The 24,933-nt window shown below is 29.6% G+C and overlaps 1 protein-coding gene across 5 annotated transcripts in view; it reads left to right on the top strand.

The window, feature by feature from the left end:
- The first annotated feature begins 4,999 nt into the window (after nt 1-4,999).
- LOC114123512 (protein numb) overlaps nt 5,000-24,933 on the top strand; it is a 35,381-nt gene continuing 15,447 nt past the window's right edge. For 2 of the 5 annotated variants that reach the window (XM_027986520.2, XM_027986519.2), the window contains exon 1: nt 15,079-15,692. In XM_027986520.2, the coding sequence (XP_027842321.1) occupies nt 15,531-15,692 (162 nt within the window). In that variant the 5' untranslated portion in view covers nt 15,079-15,530. Of the gene's footprint in view, nt 5,511-15,077; nt 15,693-24,933 lie in introns of those variants that run through there. The other 3 variants (XM_027986522.2, XM_027986517.2, XM_027986521.2) reach the window with 3 other exon arrangements.

The following is a 24,933-nucleotide window of genomic DNA, read 5'->3' as shown; positions in this document are numbered from 1 at the left end:
AACTGTCAAAACATAACATTTCTCTAAAAATATTAACTTTTTTATAATTTTTATTATACGTGTTTCTTAATTGTTACTTTTTGTAATGACAAGAGAAAACATGCATTTTTAATTGCTTATTCTATAAAGTTGAATATTTTTTGAAGAACTTTTAGATTTATGAAAAATCTGGACGAGTAACTTGTGAGTTATATAATGTATTTTAAGTTCACATAGATGAGCAGAGTGCGGAGTACAAGGTACCCCGTAAAATGTTGGTCCACTACTCCGCTCATTGCTTTCTAAATTACAAATATTTGTAAGTACTCGTATAACTAATAAACTGTACCTTACTGTTATCATCCCATAAAGTCTGCTGGTTTCTATAGCAACAGCTTTACCGCGTTATTGTGTTGTTTTACTTTACGTACTTACTATACGTCTATACGTATATCCAAAACTTATAACTAAATGTTGGTACAATATTACTATACTAACTAGGTATCTAAATTCAAAATGTCAATTACACAACACAGTATGTAAATACTATAAATATACTTGGTTAACTGAAATAAATATAAACTCCGTGAATAAACAAAATTTTTGAAAGTTTGATTTGTCATCATAAATTATTACAGTTTGTAACATCACATATATTATTCACAAATTCTTATTCTTGTAGCTTCTTTACACAAATATGCAGCAGTTTCTACAGAGTGAGTTCCATCAGTTCCGAGTGCCTATATATTTTAGAATCACTGTATTTCATGTTAGTCGATAGTTTAGATTTAGAATATACAGAACAATAATTACAAGAGATTAATGGTTATTGTGCATTTTCATTAAACTTAAGTCGAGGATCCCAATTCTCATGAAGTAAATCGTTTGTCTAAATTCCAGGTATTTGGTATTGGTTTATATAGGGTTTGAGATGTATTAGTTACCTATCTCAATTTTCAACCCTTTAAAGTTAAGATTTCAAACAAAAGGTTAAAAATACAATTAATACGAAGTAAATAATTGAAAACTTTAATTGTATAAACATAAGTAGGCCACAGCCCTCAGGAGTAATAGGCTCATTTCACCCTTCATATACAGTATCACGTACCGGCATTCACAAAGTCATAATTTACATTATAATTATATGATTTTTTATAATTATTATACATCAGTGTTATAAATATTATTTAATTATATATTCATACAGGATAATTAAGATAAATTAATGTTTCAATTCAGATACTTAGTAATTCTATTTAGGTACCTACAAACCAAAATGATAAAAAAACACTTGTGACTTTGTGAAATGATAAATAGGTAGGAATAAGATACTTACTTAAAAAAATAAATAGATTAACTTAATACACCCTACCTACTTCATATTAATTTTTTTATCTAATCTATTTTATTACGAATTTGTACATATAGATATATTCAATAAAATGCATTATCTGACTTTTGTAACTAGTAAATTAAACGAGGCCGTGTTTACTTTTTACGTATAGGCACCTATATAAAAGTAACACAAAGAGGTTTTGAAGATTAAAGCCACCAAAGACTTCCAATTCCCATACTTGTTCGAGGTCCACTCTGACTGAGTAAATGTGTATACATAATATTGTGAATTTATGTTTTCTATACAACTATTTATATAATATTAAATATCGGCAATACCGCGAGTATAATAATAATTACAATATTTATTTAAAGAAAAGGTACCTATAGCTGTGTAATAAATAAATATTATCAATATAATTTTAAATATCAATAAATTATTAAATCAAATTGAGCAGGTGAGTATTACTATAGTTTTTTAAATTATATTATTGCTCACTTATAAAGTTATAAATTATGTACCCAATATCTACAGTCGCTACAGATATAATTATTAACAGTATAATAATTTTGTCTGTAGAGTAGTGAGTACTAACTACTAAGAACATAGTACAATAATTAAAAATATTTTGTAAATCTAATAAGAACTAAAAATATGAATTTATTCCATTTTAGTTTCCTACAAGAATATATTATAGTGTATGTATTATAAATTATAATAACCATTCTTTCGATAACTGTTAAATTAATAAGCTACCTATATCTATTGTTGAATTTATTTTTTAGTTTTATAATGGATTATCCATACTCGATAGTTAGGTCGAAAGTATACCTATTATTATTCGTTATGCTTAATAAATAATATTATAATATTTAATAATTTATATAATATATACATATGATATTGAGCGTTATTATTGAAATTATAATATAGCCAATAGCCATAAGCGCAACTAGGGTCAATTTTTTTTTTGGGGGGGGGAGGCTAGAACAAATGCAATGCGTGTATATTTTGTTTATGGAGTGTGCAACATTGATAATATCTGAATAATAATATTTAAAGGGGCTAATATAGGCAAATATTTGGGGAGCTAATACCCCCCCTAATTGCGCCTATGCTAATAGCTAAATAAGTGGTCTGCCGTAAAATAATTTATACAAAAAATATTTTTAAATGTTGTTATTCATCAATCATCAGTATACTTTGTTTGTTATTATATAAATATTAAATATCATATTACCTTTTTATATAAGTATTTAGTATATTTATGTAACGGTTATTGTAAATATAAGCCCTATAATAATAGGTCTAATTTATAACTTAGAAGTTTGTAGGTATATAAATACGAATTAAATTATTTTTATCTGAAACTAAATGCCAATATATATCATTAATCATCAGATGTTCTTACTACCTACGTCCTACATAAGTATGTTCCATCAGTGCCAAATATGCATTATGCACTACATGGTGTAAAGACATTATAAAATAGTATACATTAAATTATTTATATAGTTATATGTATATATTAAAATAATATAATGTTTAAAATGTAAAAATGTATTATTTTATCGAATAGCTGTAGAAGTTTAAAAGCTGTTTCTTAAAAACTGATAATTTCTATACTTGTGATTATTCCGGATTTATTTAATTAAAGTCAATTCATTGAGTTTCTTATCAGTCATTGTTTATCGTAAGATTAAGAATTTAAAAATTTTCGCATGCGTGTGAAAATGATAGGACGCTTATGATCGAAATATCATCATTTCACCTTGTACATGATGTACCTGTAATCATAAATTATAGTTATAAATTATTATTATATATTATTATATACATAATATATATATGATACATTGTGAGTTACAATTTGTGACTACCGTTTATCGTCTTATCGTCAGTCTGACGTGCAGAATATAATGGTGTAGGTTATTCGTGATGAAATAGAGACGAAAAGGTTGGATTAGAGAAAATTTCGATGAGTCGATTCTAGATAGTTTTTTTTACCTTAAAAATATTTGTACATTTGTACGGTGTACTTATATTTTTTTCGTGAGATAGAATTGAAATAACCTATAACGTAACTAATAAAATAAATATTATATTTTATTTATTGTGTTTTAAAATATAGCAGGGAAGAAGATACTAGACAGTAGACACCTTTCTACTGCTCAAATAATTTACTTTGGTATTAAATATATATACGGTTATACATGGAAATACAAATTATACAGCAATCCTTGAATTTTTGAAGAAATATAAAATTACTGAAAGTATATCAAGTTACAATTGGAATTATAGTGAGTAATGAACAAGAATTTAAGCTTACTTATATATAATACAAATATTTTAATGACTATTTACAAAAATTGCATTTCGCCATTACATATATACATAGATATTCATAATTTAATTTTGAGTACCAAATAAATATTACCATTGGTAAACCTTTAAATATTTTGGATTTTTAAAGCGGAATACTTGTATTAAACAGTCAACATCTATAGCCAAGTGGAGAACACAATTTATTTTGTATTAGTTAGATCTATACTAGAATATGAAATAGTAGTATATGCCATATGGGCAATATTCTTATTTAGCTTAGAATTCTTAACCATTAATGGTTTGAGGCTCGAAAATGTCCAAAATAATTTTCTTTCTTATACTGTAGCCCAAATTCTTCAGGTAGTTTTATAGGCATAATTATTCCTTCATATTACGCGATGTACGTTATTACAATATGCTCACGCGCCTTTATTACTTCTCTCCTCAATGCCACCTTAAACGCATTTGATCTCTTCTTCAACATGAGCTTTCGTGTCCTTTCCCCCCTAAAATCATTATCTTTCTCGTGTGAGTACCATCCACTCTGTCTCTTATGGAAATAACCACTTTATGCATACTATAGAATTTACATAGGTATTTAAATAATCACGATTTTGATTTTAATTTGTTTTATATCGTGTCATACCTAACTTTTAAGTTCGTAATATTATGATAGTAGTTTATGGTGATATTGTTCTATTTAGGTATAATATCAAGTTGTATTTTTCTTTCGATATGTATATACATTTGTTCGCTCTAATAATATAATAGCCATCCATTATTTCTTTACTGCACATAAATAATTACCGTTTGTTAATTATACATAAAATAAAAGAAAAATTAAACGTATATTATGTTTTGACATTGATGGTCGTATATACGTCGACTGCATAATATATATATATATCGTTGCTAGTCAAAGTTTCCAATCTTCAGTGCCGTGATGGACGGCGACGTACTGTCAAGCGCGCGCTCGGTCTCTGCATACGCTGCACCTGGAGGCGCCACTTTGCCCGCCTTCACTTTGCGGCGCACTGTTCAAATATCGAGCGTCCCGGCGGCGGCGCCTTTGCCCGCGCGCACATTACAGCCGTGGCGGCCAGTCCGCCCAAGGTCGCGGCGTCTGCGCCGGTACGGCCCAAGTTTCGCGCTCGTCGCCGCCCGCGTACGAGCGTCACGCACGTTGGCCACCACGACCGCGAGAGAGCGATCGAGCGACTGGGCGGCGGCGGCGGCGGCGGCGGGAGACTTTGGCGTGAGCCACCGTATAGCGTGACGGGTAGGGAGTGGCGGCAGAGTATTATAATATAGTAGGTGGTGGCGGCGGCGGCGGTGAAGTTATACGATAACGCCGCGTACTCTCGGTTAGTAGAACACGAGCTCGCGTACTCGGTGGCTCGCGAAGTCACTGTAATATATGACTTCAAGTCGTGTTATGTCGTTAAAGGTTTATAATAATAAAATATATTGTTTTTAATATATAATAATTTTTGCGGGCAGCTGCAGCGGCGGTAATGCCCAAAAGTGAGTGTTTCAAATAATATAATATACGTTTTCCATCCGCGGCCGGTTGTAATAATATATTTTTTATATATAATTCGTTTTTACGATTCCGCGAAAATAAAAAAAAAACCACTCGACTAAAACAGTTATACCGCACAACATATATACCTACACACACCCCGCAGTATTTGTTAATATCCGATATCAGAATATGGTATAATATAGTACATTAAATCGCACAGTATATAATAATATAGCCGATTTGATAACTTGCAAAGTGAGAAAATGAAAAACTCGTCGGAAAGCGAGATTGTGCCTAACGAACAAATCGCCCGTGGACACAGACATCACGCCGCTGGAAATTCGTGTAAGTCGACAGTATGGTTCGTGAGTTATTACACTGCACGATTACATACAATTTATAATTTTTATATTTAATATTGGTGAGCTTTGAGCTTGGTGCATACCCTATTACACCCGCTGTGGGTCGTAAACGGTTAAATAATTTAAATTCGACCTGATCACTTTATTATACGATCATTAAAAAGTACGTTCCAGAAAAATGATACATACTTAATGTAAATGTTGCACATCATGTACCTATATGTTTACAACTATGTACACAGGTACATAAATTCTGGAAAAGTTGAATAATTCTAAAAGTTTTTCGAGTAAATAATATACCACCCGCAAAAAAACAATAGAAGTTTATTATTTAATTTTGGCTTCTTACCATACCATACCACACCTAACGCATTAACTGTCTATAAAAAAGGTTTAAGGTTTAAGGTTTATATTATATGCTATAATAAAATGGAAGTAATTTTAAAACACATAACCCGCGACGTGTAAAAACATAAAAGCAAATTTATTATTAAAGGTCTATTCTAAATTATAATATTATAATTTATCAATTGGTATATTATAATTATAGGTTATAAGTAAAGTAAAATAATATCTAATAGATTTTTCAATACACTTAATATTATTCAATATACAAATAAGTTAATCTTTTCGTTATAAGTAGGTACTATGTATCAGACGTATCAGTTATATTAACAAATCTTAACTTAAAGAAATATATATATATATGACTATTGCCTAGATTACGATATATATAATAACGATAATTTATTGTTTTAATTAAAATTATTATTTGAAAATCTAAAATAAATTGATTTTAGGTATCTTAAAAGTTATTTAGAATTTAGATGAATAGTGTCTAGAAACTTTAGGAAATTGAAAATATTTTTATACATTTTTTGATACTTATATTATATAGAATACAAAAAATAATTAAATAAAACGTTTTAAAATTTCCTTTATGTATAACATAATTTGTATGATATGTGTACACAGCAATAGGTATACAATACCTGGTACAGAAATAATTTATAATTATACACATTTTGTTTTAATAAATATGTTATTTAAATAAATAATAATAATTAAGCCTTAATTTTTTTGATTTTTTCGGTATTAATTATTATGTATATTTATATAATTAATAATTAATTACGGATCATAGTTCTCATAAAAAATTTTTTTTTTTTTGAATAAATGTTGAAAGCCCAAATATGTTGGTTAATTTTAGGTAGGTATAGCTATTATTATTATGTTAGTACCTATAATCGGTATCAAAGTTATGAATAAAATTAATGTTTTAGTATCAGATTAATAATTAAAAAAATATATAAGCGATTACCTAATAATAGTCATCTACCTTAATTATTTAAGCTATTAGCAATAGAACTTGTGCGCATGTAATCTTTTTTTCTTTTTATAAACCGGATCATCATTCAATCATACTAAAATAAACGACCGTCGAACAATTTCATAATTTAATAATATAATTTGTTCATTAAGAAAATAATATACATGTTGAAACAGTAATTGGGCCACTATTTTTTTCTTTTGAACATAAATTAACCAACATTATGTACAAAATTGCATACAATGAACAGTTTAAATTGAGCATAATATAAATAAATAAACACAACATAAATAAATATTAGAGAACGCGGTGAACTATATTTGTCAGTATAACCTGTATATTAATAACTAATAAGTAATAACTAATAAATATGATTTATTTATAGTAACCTTAACACTATAATATAATATATTGTTTTATTTTTCATATTATTTATTAATGAATCATACATCGGGAATATCTCTTATCGATCATTATTTACCATACTAAAGTGGGCATGTAAAATATTTTAATTGCGATCTTTTATACAAGAGTAATTTTTAATAAGCTAATACATATTTATATAGCGTATTCATATTTTGGAAGATTTATTTGTATAAGTATAAATTAATTGTTTTTTGACTTTAAAGAGCACTAAGAGCTGTACCTAATTTAAAAGTAGGATTAAGATTATTATGCTGATTGCTGTTATTATTTTTTTCATATATTAAATATACATAAATGAAATGTGAATTTATAATTGGTTGAAAAAATTAAAAGTATTAATTCAATTCAATTTCATTATAAAATCACCCAATCAATATCAATATTATATGTATAATATTCATCATGAAAATGAAAATTATTTTTGATCATCTATAATTTTGTTAGCATTTCAGATTTTAATATATGTTATATAGAGTATTATTACTTTTAAATAGGTATTTTAGTTATCTAATATTATAATTTATAGTATTATAATACCTATTACAATTTTATTTTGCTCGTGTCTAGTAGATAGCTTATAGTTGTATTTAAATGAACTCAATAGTCTATTTGAATTGTTTATTGTTGTTAAAATAAGCAGTAGGTACCTATGGTACTATAGGTAGCAGTATAGCGTGATAAAAATTGAACAGTTGAAAATTTGTTTGTAACACTTGAATAAACACGTGATTATTTTCAAGAGTTGCCTGTATATTATGAACCTTATTATAGGTACCGGTACCTATACGGCTATACATATTATATACAATATAAAATATTTTATATAATATTTATTCAAGTCAAAATTTGTTTTAAGTTAGTTAAAAGAATATATAAATAGCTATTAATATATAATATTCATATTTCATAAACATACTTTGTAATATTTAATGTTATTTGAAATAGTTTTAATTAATTATTTTAATACAATATTATGAGTAGGAGGAATATTATATTAACTTATAACTCTTGCCCAAAGTCAATTCATATCAAAAGCAATTTCATACTTGCATTTAATAATTAAAAAAAAAAAATCGTTAAAAGTACAGAGGACATATATTTTGAAATCAGCAATCAAACTAGGATCGGAATCGATAATTTTTTAATCAACCCAACCCTTGCCATTCCTTAAGTATTAGTAAGTAGAGTTAATCAAATTATTTTTTCACACTATATGTCTATGTATTGTATCATATATTTAAATATTTTATAATGGCGCCTACACCCATCATATTAGCCATATTATTTAGTATATGTAGGTCGTATAGTAAACACGTTAGGTACTCAATCATTTGTTTATTAACAAATAAATTGAACAAGTCATAAATATAATTGAATTGTATCCCTACACAAAAAAATAAGCTATAAATTATAATTATGTCGAGCTAAGAATGAGTTTAAACGTATATTATATTCGATTATTGTCTTGATTTATTCATTTAAGGTTTAATATTTTAAAATAAATAAACATTGATTCATTATCAATTTAACAAAGAATTTAGAGATCTCAAATTATTGAAAAAATAAGAATTAATTTTATTTCTATTACTATTTAATGACTGTTATATATTACATTAAAATATTTTAGTATACATATTGCTTATTAAAGGAGATTTCAATTGCATATTCTGTACCCACCCTTCTAATGAAAATACGATTTTGTAATATTTATTCGAAGTGTGGACTATGTTAATTCTGAGTGTGTGGAATGATTGTACTCTTATTAAAATAATTTAATTTTCTGCAGTTTTATTTTATGATTTATCAGGCTATACGTCTACTCTATACTCTATTATAGGATATTAATATGCTAACATATTATTATATAATAAATAGCCAAGTGCCTAATAAGTAATAAGCTATAAAATATTACCTAAAATATTATAAACAGTAAATAATAATAAATCTACGCTTTGATATTTCCTGCAAAATATTATTAGAAATTAATGTCTCACTGAATATATAATATCATTTATGGACATGGTCATGTACATGGGTACTATGTCACTCGTGTATAGATTAGGTATATAATATTTAATATACAGAATGCTGTGTTAGTGATATTAATTAGAAACTGAAAAAGAACAAAAAATATTTACACACACCTACAATGTTGGAAATAAAAAAAAATCATTTCCATGCTTTGTTTCGAGCCTTAGTTACAGAAAAAAATCCTAAGAAAAATGTGAAACGCGTTATATTCTGGTCAAGGCCGTTAGTTGTATATAGATTTTAATATTTATAGTTACATTGTATAGTGATACATATATACCATAATAATAGTATATATAATATGTGTGTGATAGTAAACCATATATATGAAGCAATAAACAATATTTGAAAATAAATCTCCCCTCTCTCATTGTGTTAGTTTTAAACTAGATTGGTTTCTCGATATAGGTATTGACATTTTGGATTACAATATTACATACATGAGATGAAATGTGCATGTGGTTGTGTGAAAGTGAATATTTTATGTTATCCAACTGTTCAACTGTTCAAGTAATGGCACATAATATAATCGTCATTTATGACATTGCCTAATTTAACGATTCATATTATAAACAGTTTCAGAATTTAAACAAAAGACGTTAACAAATTATTTAGTTAAAGTTGTTTAATTAATACTGTTTATAGGTTTAAAAATACGGAATATAATAAAAAAGAAAACCGCTATGTTAAACATTTAACTTTTAAATGATATCGCTTTATTTGTTCATAGGAACAACTAGACCTCTAAAATAGGGGGTGCTAAATATGTGAATGCACCACAGAGATATAGTGCTTTTTGGTGCTCGTAAGTCGATATATATATATTCGATATATTTCTCCGTAATCTATACTTTATCGTCCTTATCGTTAATCGTCTAACAATATTATGGGAATATCCGTGTATGGAATGAATTATAAAGATATGACTTACGACCAAATAATTACATTTTTATTCAAAATTTTAATTAAATTAAATTTTTTTATAATTTTAAAACATAACATTCAAGGTACATCAATAAAATAATAAAAGTTAGATATAAAAACAGCGGGTGCTAAATTTTAATTTGGGGGTGTTAAAAACCTTTTTGCACCCCCCTAGTTGCGCCACTGTAATTTATTATTTACTGAATTTATTGTTTCTACAGTAAAATAAATAATAATTATAAGCCGGTCACAATTAACCGCTGCAGTGAAAAACAATAGAATTTTACCTCCAACGCTGCAGTGTGTACCGCTAACCTTTATAAAATATTTGTATTTTTTATTATAATACGTGTCTAACGTATTATAATTCAAAGTACTTAACGGGGAGTCATTTAAAGGGATTAACCCCCATATCAGCATATTCCTAAAATTATATATAATTTTTAATTTATAATTTATATTGATTACGATTTATACCCCCTCCCCCACCTTTATTCAAATATTTGTTCGATGTATGTGCCTGATTCATGCTTGAATTTAATATTACGACTTTTTCATTTTAACCTTCATGCTAGGTAAATAATATATAGTTGAAGTATGATGATTAAAATGAGTTACGCTTCAGATCTTTGTAACATAGTATATTAGTACTTACCGAATAACGATAACAATAAAAACACGTGCCGCAAGACTTTATTTGGTTTTGAAACTCTGAATATGCTCTGATAATATAACGGTATTGTTGTAAAGATACCTAAGTATAATATGAATTTTTACGTAATTTTTTTAGTAGAAACTATAAAGACTATATAGTAGGGTTTAATTACTTTAATCAGTATCAATTAAGTTTTTATCATTATTATTTTAAAAGATAAGTGTTTATTAGTATGAAAATTAGTGCAATATACGTATTTTGAATATTATGTCTTCTCTTGTAGTGGAACATACCTAAAGTCCTTGAATTAGAAGTAAAAACGGTACTCTTACAATATAACGTCTCAATTATTACCTACTATTCGCTGCAGTATTATAAAAGCACTGATCCGTACAATAACAGTAAAATGGACTTATAATGAAAAAACACAGTATAGGTTTTCATCATTGTATAAGAAAAATTACAGTTTTAGGTCCAGCATTATGTACATTTATTATTGTTTACTACATATTTTAAATTTAATCATATATAAAAATAATTTGATTAGTTTTACATTTTCAGTTTTTATAATATGAATATTATTCTCGTTTATTCTTGTTATCTTGTCCCTCTATTAAACATTAATACTTATTAATTATTAGGTATATACTAATAATACCTATATCTATAAAGGAAATTTTCTAAAAAATATTCAAAAAAATAAATTGGGATAAAGTTTTCTGAACAAAATAGGGATAATAAGATGAATTCATATAGGTACATGTTATGACTATATTCGTGTTTTTTAAAAATAATAATAATTTAAATGATAATATATATTCTATGGAACTTCAAAATTTAAACAGCCTCAGAAGTAGCAACATCTAAATATTTATTATTTATATATAAACTCTGTCGCTCCCACTTTGCAAATTATTCAAATCTACTGACCTTGACTGCGACAATCTCAGGAAATCCTCCGAGAAGGTTAAAGAAAAACTAGTGTTAAGATTTATTGACATAAAAAATATTTATTGGTATCACGTCAAAAGTACCTATAATTGTTAGGTAATCCCTTTAATCTATTTTTTTTATGTCGAAATCACTAACCATATAAACATATATAATATGATTATTTTAAACACGTTTAAACTTTTATTTTATGGTTATTATATTTATAAATTTCTAATAATGTGTCAATTTACAATTATAAACATTTTTAAATAATTAATATATTGCATACTCTTAACTCGTTTAAAAATTAAAATAATATAAAAACTCGATGAGAGAACACAAAATGTTCGTACCTTTAAGTTTGATAACAAAATTAATAGATCATTCAACATTTCACTTATTAATATTTAAGCTAAATGTCATATCCAAAATGGGTTTTTTGTGGTTTACTATAAGTTGCAAGACTTATTCACCTTCTCTCCTGGATTAGACTATTTCTGTATTTGAAATAAAAAGTAAAATAATAAAAATTAAAACTAACAAAGTTTATCATAGGTACTCTGCTTTTAAAATAAAAACATTAGAAATTTGAAATTGATTTGATAAATGATTTAACTTTCATGTTTGACACAGATTCTGAAGAATAATAAATACCAATGTACAATACTTGTCTATAATTTAAAATTTTACTTGAGAATTGATAATTAATATGTAGATAATATTATATAAGAATTCATTTTTCCTTATAGTTTTTAATTCTTTTTAAAAATAATAATTAAAATATAGCATATTTTCAATACTAACTCGTATATATTCATTTAATTCCATATTTTTATTCTTATTATAAAATAATATTTTTTTTAAATTAAAAATTACAAAATAAATAAATTATATCATATGATTTAAATATCATACGCGATCACGTAAAATATTACCTATTATAGGCATAAAAACAAAATCCATTTTAAAGTTATTGATTTTTCTTAAAAAAAAAAACAAATCGATTTTAATAAAAAACAAACGTATAATTTAAAGTTTTAATTGAAATTCGATGTTTTATAACATGTAAAATATACAATATACATAACCTATGTAGTATGTATAGTATGTATGGTTAGGTTAGGTTATATGTAATATGTTTATTAATTATCGAGTATTCGAGTGCATCAAGTAGGTGTGCATAAAAAGTTGAAAATGTATTCGTTTGTATCGTATTTTTATTGAAAAAATAAATCTCGTTAGAAACATTTATTGTTATTTATTGGAATTGAATTTGTATTGCATCATATAACATTGGAATCGTAATTTGTTTGAAATATAATATTATGTCACCATGTCGCAAACAAATACCCTCGGAAACGTAATTTGTATTTGTATAGAAAATATAGTAATGGAAAAATTTATATATAAATATAAATGTGTTTTAGGAAGTTACTTAACATATTTTGTCAAAATCTAATTTGTTCAGAACTTTATTTATGAAAAATATTTCATTGTCCATTGATATTTGACATTAATACATTATCTATATATATATATATATATATATTAGGTATATTGGGGTAAATTTACCTATTGGACTATAATATACTGTTCCAATGTTCCAAACGAATAATTTTCCGATAAAATGTGTTTCTAGGCAATCCGAGCCAATACTATTCAATTAAAATATGTTTTTATATAAAATAAGATTCCGAATAATATTTTCCACTGGTTTAATTTACAAAAACCGCATATCTACTTTTATAACAGTGAATACACTTTTCAAATGAAATACGTTTCCTAGTGACTACATAACTTGCAAATTATATTTTCAAATAAATATTTTCTGAATTTGTACGTTGTAACCAATTATTTTCCAGCACAATAAATGGTTTTGAGAAACTTTTAATGACGAAGGCAATATTTTATTGAAAAATACTAAAATATCGATGATAGTACCTACATTGACATTATAAAAAAAAAATAGTGACGTGTTGACGTTAAGAGATTAAAACGATATTGTTATAAATTGTAATGCCTAATGCAGTGGCGTAACTAGGTAAAAAACTTAGAGGGTGAAATAATTTGTTCATCAAAATCGATACTATAAACTAATTGTTTGATTTTTATACGAACCTTAAAACTCATTTTATGAATTGGAAACAAATCGTGAGTACCTATCCGTATATCGTTAAATAATATCAAGTGCATTTATTAAGTTAATAAACAAAGAAGCTTTAATACTTCTCTAAATACTAATTGTTCTAGGTAAATGTGATGCGGACAATCCAGTAATTATAATTCAGGAAATTATACCATTGGGTTTTTTTGTAATCCAGTTAATACAGTAACATTGACAATAATATTATGTCGGCATTAAGCGTATTTATACATCACGAGAAATGTGAAATTTATATTATTAGATACAATGAGTAAGCAATATATAATCTGAAGAAAAATTATTTTTATCTTATAAATGTATAAGTCAAATGATTTAAAGACTTTTACTGTTGACAAATCTAGAGAGGCAAAACAATGATACCTTTTTGCTTACCCTTAAAAATTTCGGGGGAGGTAAATACCCTTTTTTTCTACAATCATACTACGTAACTGTCTATACGTATATAATATAGAAGTTCGTATACTGTATTTTATAACCTCTGCCTATATAAGTGCCATAATATATTATCACGTATAACTCGCGTTTATGCATAGGTGCGCGTTTCCAAACTAGTTTCTATACACTACATTCGTTAAGTCGTTTCCCTTAAGTGCGCCTGTATCTCAAAAATGTCGTTTGGGACTTGGGACAACGCCAACGCATCGCCGTCGTCTCGCCCGAACGGCAGCACAATCAATATTGGCCAATGGTCGAAAAGTCGGTTGTGGTGTACCACACCCTTGTTTTTGCTCGCGTACGCCGTACAGAAATCCGTTGAAATCGCCGTCGCCGTCGGTCGGTTACATCCGTCGCGGGTGTAAAAACGGTCGGACGGTCAGGCCGCGTCGTGCACGCCTCGTAGGTTAGAGTGCGACACACGGTGGTTGTCTCGGAGGGGTTTTGGTGGTGGGAGCGACCGTCGAGGAGCGGTCTACGCGGCTCTCGGCGGCGGCGGCGGCGGACCGCGTCGCGTGTGCGTGAACGCCGCCTTGCCGGTTCCCACCGCGTGCTCCGTGGAAACCGGTTACTCGCCACCGCCGCACCGTTGGGGTGCCCGGCCGGGCGGTGGTTGCGGGGAGGGGGTCCTCCGGGAATGTACGTTACGAAATTTTCTCGCCAGTCGCACGGGTCCGTTTGTAACCGTCGTTTGTCAGTCGCCCGTCGCCGTCGTCGTCGTCGTCGTTGGCGCGCGTCTTCGTATCACGCCGTTTTTTTTTTCCCTCCCCCGTCCAACGTCGCTGATAATAGTAAGATTAACGCGAGTCCGCGTCAAAATTCCGCGGTTTCCACAGTCTCGTGCGCGCGCGTCGTCGGAGATAATAATTTAGTTATTTAGTATCGTAACGTTCTGTTAAGTTGATAAAATAATAATAATTCATAATATTTCACGTCGCCGTCGTAGTTAATCGCTGTTCGGTTTTGCGTTTCTTTTATCCGCAAATGTCTTCTGACGTGTTCAAATCGTGATCCGTTTCGGTGCCGTTTGCCGGTGGTGCGTAGTGCCGTTCCTCGTGTGGTGTTTATATTTCGCGTCGTCCGGACGTGTGTGCGTGTGTGTGTGATGCCGTTGTCGTTCAAGAAAATCTTTTCGCGAAAACTGCTGTTCAGCCCAAAAGTCATGGGTAACGCGGCGTCGCATCACGAACCGTTGGACCGGGTCGGCAGTCACGCGGGCTCGAATTTCCGGCGTTCGGCCAGTTGTCGGCACAGCAAATCTTCCAAGGTACGACCACGACCGCGTTAACGCGACGGACGTTTGTTAATCGTTTTGTACCGCTGTATCGCAGCGGCGGGCACGTCGTTATCGACGTCGATACCTACGGGTAGAGAGCCTATATAATAATAAATATAGGCTCTCTACCTACGGGCGACGGTAGATCGAAAATCCGCGTGCAACAGAACAGATGACACGTTTTAGACGAATTTCATCTGTTCTATGACCGTACATCGGTCTTCCGACCGTAATATTATATTATACCTACCGTAATAGTATTATTAGTTTCTATATAATATGCGCGCACACGCGTACCTGTTGGGTGCGACCTTGTGTCTCGGTAGTCCGTCGTGCAATAATAATATTATTATGCTAATAAAATAAATTACTATTCCCTGTATTAATGTGTACCTACGTTTTATAATATTATAAGATTATCGTATTATATTGTGTTCACGTTTCGAGAATACACCCAACGCACACACGCACATTGTTTGTATTATGTATGTATATAATATGGCCTGCGGTGGATGGGCGTTTTATCGATAAAACATAGTAATATAACAAAGATTTTTTTATTTGCGATTCGCGAGGGACAACAGAGATAAAAATACATCGGTTACGTCTCGGCAGGTTGTGCACAACGCGTTTCGCGTTACGTCGATCGAACGGTTTTGGTGGGGAGGAGGGGCGCATTGATTATAGTTAAAAAGTAATCGATTAAAATTTAAGTTATTATTTTTTTTATGCTATACCTTAAATAGTCGGTTAATTCGTTATTAATTATACCGTAAATCGATAAATGTTTATTGAAGAAGCCGTTTTAGCGATTTTAGCTTTTTATAATTGATTTTAAAAACAATACGTCGAGTTTAAATCGTATTTAAATATGATCGTTCTGTATGATGATATGCTTTTCGACGATTTTAACTTCAAACGAAACTATAATATTCCTTGATTTAATATTTTAATCGACATTTTAATTTACACAAACGTTTAGTTACCCAAACTACAGCCTGCGTGCATTACGAATTAATAGTTAAGGTACACATTTAATTAAAAAAAAAAAAACTAAAAGTTTAACGACCATAAAAATAATTGACTTTTTACGGAGTTAGGTTAATTTTGTTTTATAAAAAATGTAGGTAAGTTAGGTACTCTGTAAAATATTCATGGTACCTATAATAGTTGTGCAATAATTTTCCGTTTCTTGCAAACTACCTTAAATGTCGTCTCTCGCGTGCGATGTCGAAACAGTTTTGGGACCATGTGAACGTTGTACAGTCAATAGCGTGTGCGGTAAGAGAATATTACACATTGCATTGTTATATTATGTTAGTTGGTTTCGTTTCTATGTTTTGCCTGATTTTATGTAATTATATGCGTTACATTATGTCGAGGTTCCTCTAGTTGTAAAATTTTGTTTTGTTTTGTTTTTGTTTAAGACGTCTTAAATAATTATCAGGCCCAACATAAGTGTATTTCAATGATGTGAAAAAGTCAATTGAACTTATGGTTCATATGATCATGTCTATAGGTATCTCCGTATACTTGGAACAGTTAAAGAGGAGTAGCAGTCTTTTGTCCGGACAAGTGATGCTCATTCATTAACCTAAATACATCATAATACAATCACTAAAATATTTATATTTCCTTTTTTATATTTATTACGAAATATTTTTATGTTTATAATTGTTTCAAAAAAAAAAAAATGTATAATAGATAGATTAAACATATTGATGAAGTACTTTTTAAATGTATTATATTGGTGGTTCACACACAATCAATATATTTTTACTCTATTATAGCCTGACGTTAAGAGGTTAGGCATCACTGGTCTAGACTCTGAACGACCAGAGTGTCGTCTGGATAGCCCGAATAGTCTAGATACCTAGTCGTTAATATTGGCATCTTAATGCATTCTATATAGAATATATTGCAAACGCTTAACCGTTGGGCTCGCCGATGGGTTTTGGTTTCCTGTTTCTTCATTTTTTAACAAAAATTTTGAATTTCTTCCACAAATACCTACGTTTAAATTGAAATACTAGAATCTGCCTGGATGTAATATTATTTGCGTAGTGAAATTTGGACTCTGTCTATGTATTATTATACTTGATATGATCTGTATTATTTACTACAACAGTTCTATTTATATAATCACGTATTTTATTCAAATATATGTGTAATATTATTGTTTGATTTTAATAGAACACAAGCGATGTGTAATTAAGTCAATATTGGTAAATATGTGACATTTCTTTGTTTTTTATGGCGATTAGTGACGAAGTTTTAGGTATATCGTCTTAAATGTCAAGAAGATTCGAATACGCTTTAATAAACTATTCATAGAACCCGTTACAATGGTTATAAACAAATATTATCGCTAGTCCACAACCAATAAATTGATTAAAACTGTTTAGTGTGTATACTATAAATCATAACGTAAACAATTAATTAAAAATTAAAATTCTCATTATTTAATATTTAGCACTGTGCTAAAGAATGTTCCCCGGCCATGGCGTTTGTATTTTGTCAAATAGTAGGGGCCCTGGGAACTACAACGTAACCCCACCACTATAAAAAAAAGTTGGACATGCACACTATGCATATTATTGTGATGGCGACTTTTTAAGGTAATAGAAATGTTTACACGAATATAACATATCGTTTATAATGTTTATATAATACTCACTATTGATAATAAACATGCACACTTCAGACAATTATAATTATTGTTTTTGATTACCTATACACAGGTTTCATGTATAAAATTTATAAATGTATGTGGGTAAACATAATACAGAACTAATTATATCCACCTAATTGGGCACGTCAAATTATAAATTCATCGTATATATTTTTCATGTATGTATTTTTATAAATAAGAAAAAAGCAACGAAGTAAACATAATGTATTTTCTGCAAAAAATTACAGTATTTACTGCAGTGTATAGACAGTATAGTATAAACTTTAGGCGGTAAAAAATGAATCTTTTTCCACTTCCATGAATTATGTTTCGAAAATGAGATACATATTATATAAATATCGAGTATGGGAAATGAGAAGTAATTGTTTTTCAATTCACTTAACACAATAATTTGCGGCAATGCGCGTCCGAATCGAATAACAACGATGAATTCGCTCAAGTATACGAGAACCCACAGGATATCCGTCGCTTTTATATTTCTCGTTTCCCATTCGTTTATCCGAAACAGCTTGAGATCGCGGTGTGCAAGAAAATAGCGTGTTGCTATATGGGTACCTATAACTACTGTCTTACTTCCCCCTTTCTCTCAAACGACGACAATGGATAATATTATAAGGGTGAGTGTATACACTCCCCTCGTAATATATGTATATGATGAATGTATTAGATACATTATGTGTAAAATTTATAGGGGTGAGTATACGAAATCCGTCGCCGTTTGTGACCGTCTCCTATATAGGTACTATTTTTATTATCGGATTCCTATTTATTATTATTATTATAACAGGTTGATCAATGATCGTAGTCTCGTATTAGTCTCCGCGAGATCGGTATAGGTTATAAATGTAGGTAGGTACACTGGTCTTGATATATGCCCGATGTCGTCACTGCAGTCTTTTGTGTTACACGTTTTAGAGTTGTACACACACAAACGCATCTCTATTTATACACACACACATACTCACATGCACCATTCAACCCCTATTGCATAATTCACGGTTCACGTCCTGTCTCGTATGTAGCGTCTCTGACAGAAAACGTCTCGACATCCGTTAACGTTTCCGTGCAAACAGCCTCCTCGTTGTGAGCCTATAGGCACGCCAACAAATGTTTTTCTACACACATCATCCTCGTTGCACGTTTCCGGTTGATTTAACAAAAAAAAAAACAACTGTTCATCAGACTGGAGTTGCTGCCATTGTGTCGATCGCTGATCGGCCTTGCAGTTAATTTAATAATTAACCAACGAAAAAATCTATCAATACGTTTTACATAATATTATAATGTATCGACGAATAATAATTGTGCTAACCGAAAAATTGTATTGAAAAAAAAACTAACCACGGCGATCTATCGCAGTAGTTAAAGAATATTCTTCTTTGTCGACGGATTTTTATCACATCTCTCTCTTTTTCTCTCTCTCTCTCTCTCTCATTCCGGTCCATCGGCGTCGTCGGTCTTTCTGCAATCGTGTCTCAACGCGGAGCTGATATTCTCGTTTTATTACTATATACATATATATATATATATGTATATATTTTATTATTTATTCTCCGAGAATGTTTCTCCGCCGGTTGACCTTGTGCGCGGGGGCTTTCACGAGGTCGTTCACATGGGGGGAACGGCTGACTGCGATGGATGCGGCCGTACACGTATAGGTACCATATATATACATTATTTGTGCGTAGGTATCTTCTATAATACCTATCTATCACGCGTACTCGGGAAAATCGATTTTCGTGTTTTTCTATTTCAGGCGGCGGGTCCGGATAATATAGCAGGTCCACGCATGGAAAAAAACCTTTTTACACGACCCCAACGATCGCGAGGGGGGAATGCTATTTTTAAAACACGCCACCGGTGCTGCAGTTTGTTGTGTCGGAGCAGCTGCGCGACGAGCGAGCATCGCTGTACACTGGGTTGAGCATCTGGCCGCTGCGTCGATACATATATATATTTATATAATAATAATAACGCCGTGTGTTTATGGTGCATTATATGGTCGCGGTGTAGGCGTAGTATAGTAGTCTGTAGCCGTCGAGGTTTGTCGTTACCGCCTGCCCTTCGTTCGGTTTGTACGCACACGGCAGTTTGTGCAAGTCTGTCTGCTGTACCTATATACTGACGAAATAACGTAGATACTCGTACCTTATGCCTAGATAATAAATAAAAAATATTATATACGCGTGTAGCGCGTTAGAATGTTTAATGTCGTCGTCGTCGTCGTCGTCATCGTAGTCGGAGGCAGAGGCGGTACACCTTGTTTCGATGGTTACCCGATCGTCGTGTTTAGGAGCCGTTCACGCCCGGCTGTCGGTCATCGCGTGCAACCGTGTTATTCGCTTCGATTGAATTCGATACTATTTTACGATTATCATTGTCTACGTACGCCATCGACCAGCGTTTACGATCTAAAATATGTATACGCACGAGTACATGATATGACAAAATTATTAAAAATTACGTATTATATACCTATATAATATGGTCAATATCAATAAATCGCGAGTTTGCGGGAATGGGCGTATTTCGTGGATAAATGGATAGTATAATACGTGTTGTAGTAGGTATTCTATTTGTGAAAACTTTGCACGAACTAAAAAAAAAAATGTTATGAACAATTATATACTACTGATGTAGCGATGCGCGCAGACCTTCGAATATTAATAATACCTATTGAGTTTCTGAAGTTTAAATCTACGCTCGTTTATTTAAATATACGAGGACGTACAATAATTGAGTTTTAATATGGGTAAATAAATAATTATTTTGAAAACACTAAATTTAAACTTTAGAATACGTAGGTGCGTGTTAATTTGAAGTCTTCAGAGATCCATTGACCCCCTTAGCCTCTGAACCAGCTGTCCCTTAACTATTATTAACATGTTTCAATATATTGTATAAACAAATTAAATGGATTCAATGAATGAAATATTAAGATATATTTTATTTACCTGTATGTATGTTATTAATTTCAAATACTCAATTTGTTTTTTTTTTTTAATTTTAAGTTTTAGTTTTTCGGTTTTCTGTATTGTATAGGTTAAAAGTTACAATAAGGAAAATATTTTTTTCTCTATTAATATTCTTTTGTTTAATATTTGTTTCTTGATACATTTATACTTTATATTAAATATTCTATCTAGACTAAAAAATGCAAGTGTTTTAATTTTATTATTAGGTTTAGGCGCCTCTAGCATTTTGAGTTTTTTTTTAAATGTATAGTTCATTGAATACAATAATTAATGCAAAATCAAAATTTTGTTTATTATAAGGTTTTTAAGTTTTTTCGCTTATTAAAGCATACTTATAAATACACATTATTATCTAGATTTTTAGTATTTTTCTTTAACTATTCTGTAAAAAAAAATCTGCATATTTGTGTGTTTTATGAAAGATTAAGGTACTATATAAGCATAGTTATGACGCAAGTAAACTGAAAATATCCATAAATAATTTATCCGAGAATTTATCTATTCGGGTTTTCTGATTATCATTTATTTTGACCAGTTGTACATCTATTATTTGTACGTATTAAAATATATTTTTTATTTAAAAATATATAAATGTTGATATAAGTATGTATAGGTATCATATTATTTTTATCAAAATTCTGATTGCCATCGTCATTTAAAATAATCATTATTCATCGTTTTATTTTAAATAAACAATGGAATATTATTATAACATTATTTGACGAACTTTGGAAAACAATTACTCAAATTTCAAATTGTGTTATGCCATTCTGGCAGCGTGTATGTGCGTAACAATATTGTTATTATTTTTATACCTACTCATATGCTTCACTTATAACAACACTGGTTATAGAAACTCATGGCTATGACTCATAAAATTGGGAAAGATTGGTCATAACTGATTATTGCTAACTGTTTATGCGGTGGTTAACACACCTGATAAATTTGTGTAAATCACAGTTATAAAATATTTAAAAAATTATTGAAATTCTTGTCCGTTTAAATAATATTTTAGGAAATATAATGTTTATACAACGTGATTTTTATATTTGTAATTTAAATTCCTCATATTGTTTTATCGTATATCAATTCAATATCATTATTTAGGTATACTGAGTATACTGAGTCACAGCTGGTTTATACTCGGAGTGATTCATTAAATGCATTTAGTTTTCAGTAGTTGAGTAAATTGTTTACGAAACGTGTACTACTTAGCTGTAGGCATCAAATATCGGACATACCTGGCCAATGAATCGTCCATTGTTGCAGTACGTTTAACGTATGTTTAAAAAGTAAAAATATGGGTACACTTTTTTGTCGTTTTCATTGTCAAGGCTTACTTATTTTTGGTATACCACCTGTTTAATAAGTATAATAATATAATATGTATAGTATGTACGATGTAGATACCATATGTATAATATTATATTAACATTAAACATTTAAATATTAAGTAAGATCATATTTTCAAATCATCAGTTAACCTATTTATATACCATAAATATATTAATGTAATGAATGGTAATAATATGTTGTCACAATGCGTCACTTGTCATTGTCGCATAACAGTCGTTGACATAAATTATAATAATGTCTATAGTATACATAATTTTAATACTTAGTAAACGTTTTATTTTACAAATCTAAGTCAAACTACGGATGATAAGCTTAATAAGAAGGGTAAAAGAGTATGTTTTATACTTTTATACTGTATATAATTGTGATGCTTAATAGTTATCGTTATTTGAGTTGAATATAATAAATATATTTATTTTTTTTTTTAGTGATAAACGGTAATTAGTAATATTATAATTCATCGATTATTCTACGATTACTATAGGTACTATAGTACCTTTACACTTTACAGCTTATACCTATGTATTGTATTTTACGTTTTTTACGTTATTTATTACAAAAACTCAATTGTCACTCTAAGTATACAGTCGTTGGAATAGTTTTAATCTCATTTTAATGTTAGGTTAATTACACCTACTTGTATAATATTTTATTATAAATGTTGACGTACAGAATTTTATTCAAACAATAAATTATGTCAACTAATAATATTATATAGGTACGAGATTATATAATATTAATTATAATTTATATCAGTACCTATGTATAATGAAATTCGATGAGCACTGCGAATTTTAAATCAATATTGTCGTACATTTTTAATAGATAATTAATACGTAACACGTAATATTTATTTCATTGACAATATGTATTGCAGAAACTATACACGTAATGAAAAAAAAATAAAAACACTATCTAATTTGATTTACTGTGTATATTTACTCTTCGAAATTGTACAAGGTAATTACTAATTACATATAGTCATATTATACAAATACCTATACGCGGTTTGACTTGAAAGAATACTAGCCGCCAGTGGTCGACAACACAATAATATATTACACAATTAATAATATTAGAGGGGGTTTAAAAATTATACATATCGTTATTATATATCATGTATGTATGATACACAAATGCTCGTGTGATTAAATTCATTTTGGTTGTATAATTTTTCACACGCCATTCATATACGGCAGGTAGAGTTTCTGTCCCGTGTCCTGAAGACACCGATATGTATACGTATTATAATGGTTCTTTTTTTGTTGTCGGCGAGTCCCCCTCTTATGGGAACACGAACAGATGCATTTCTAATGTTTTGAGATAGCTATAAGGGTCCAAACCAAAAAAGGACATTTTTCTGGTATTTTCACACAGTTTTTTCGCTAACTGTGTCACTGCCCGTTTCGTGTGAATTATTAAAAAATAAAAAAACTAATACAATTTTTCTTATATAAAACCATTCAATGATTTACCTTTAAACTACCTATCGTAACGCTTTATCGTATACTAATATCTAATATTATTTAAATGTTCGACAACGTATAAATATTACAAAGAACAATGATCATTTGTGATGTATAGATATAAGTAACACATTAATAATCTACGGAAACCTGTAGATTTTGTCTTTGCTCACGTTTATTGTCATGTATAAATGTATAAACAGGATGTCCGGATAGGTAGACTATTATATATTATACATGGTAAATGCATACCTACAACATACATATACTTTTACAATAAAGCGTAAAATGTTTTATTTACCATAAATGAAGAATTCATGAATTATTTTATCCACGAAAAACACATTATGTATATAGATATCAAACGAATATTATTGTGTAATATAATATTTAAACCCAACATTGTTCCGAGTCTGAAGATTAAAATTAAAAAAAAAAATCGATGTGTTTATTTCTGTTTCACGCTTTTAGCGTCGGATGTATGTAATAATAATAAATAAAATAGGTTTATAACTATTAAGTTTTTACCGATCAAATCAATTCTACTCGATCTGTTTATGTACACGAAGACCGCATTAATCCTTTTTTGAAAAATCACCATTCGTGGGCCAAATACATTAAACACGCTGCATTTACGGCATGTTAACCAGATGTTCCTATTTTCCCGTTTCAGACTCTATATATATAATGTAGTAATACGTATAACACGTCGTATTCAACAGCAGTGCTGTTAAGTGCGTATT

Source organism: Aphis gossypii, chromosome 1, assembly GCF_020184175.1.
Source record: "Aphis gossypii isolate Hap1 chromosome 1, ASM2018417v2, whole genome shotgun sequence".
In the NCBI taxonomy this organism is placed as follows: Eukaryota; Metazoa; Arthropoda; class Insecta; order Hemiptera; family Aphididae; genus Aphis; species Aphis gossypii.
This window is presented reverse-complemented; position numbering and strand designations above follow the sequence as displayed.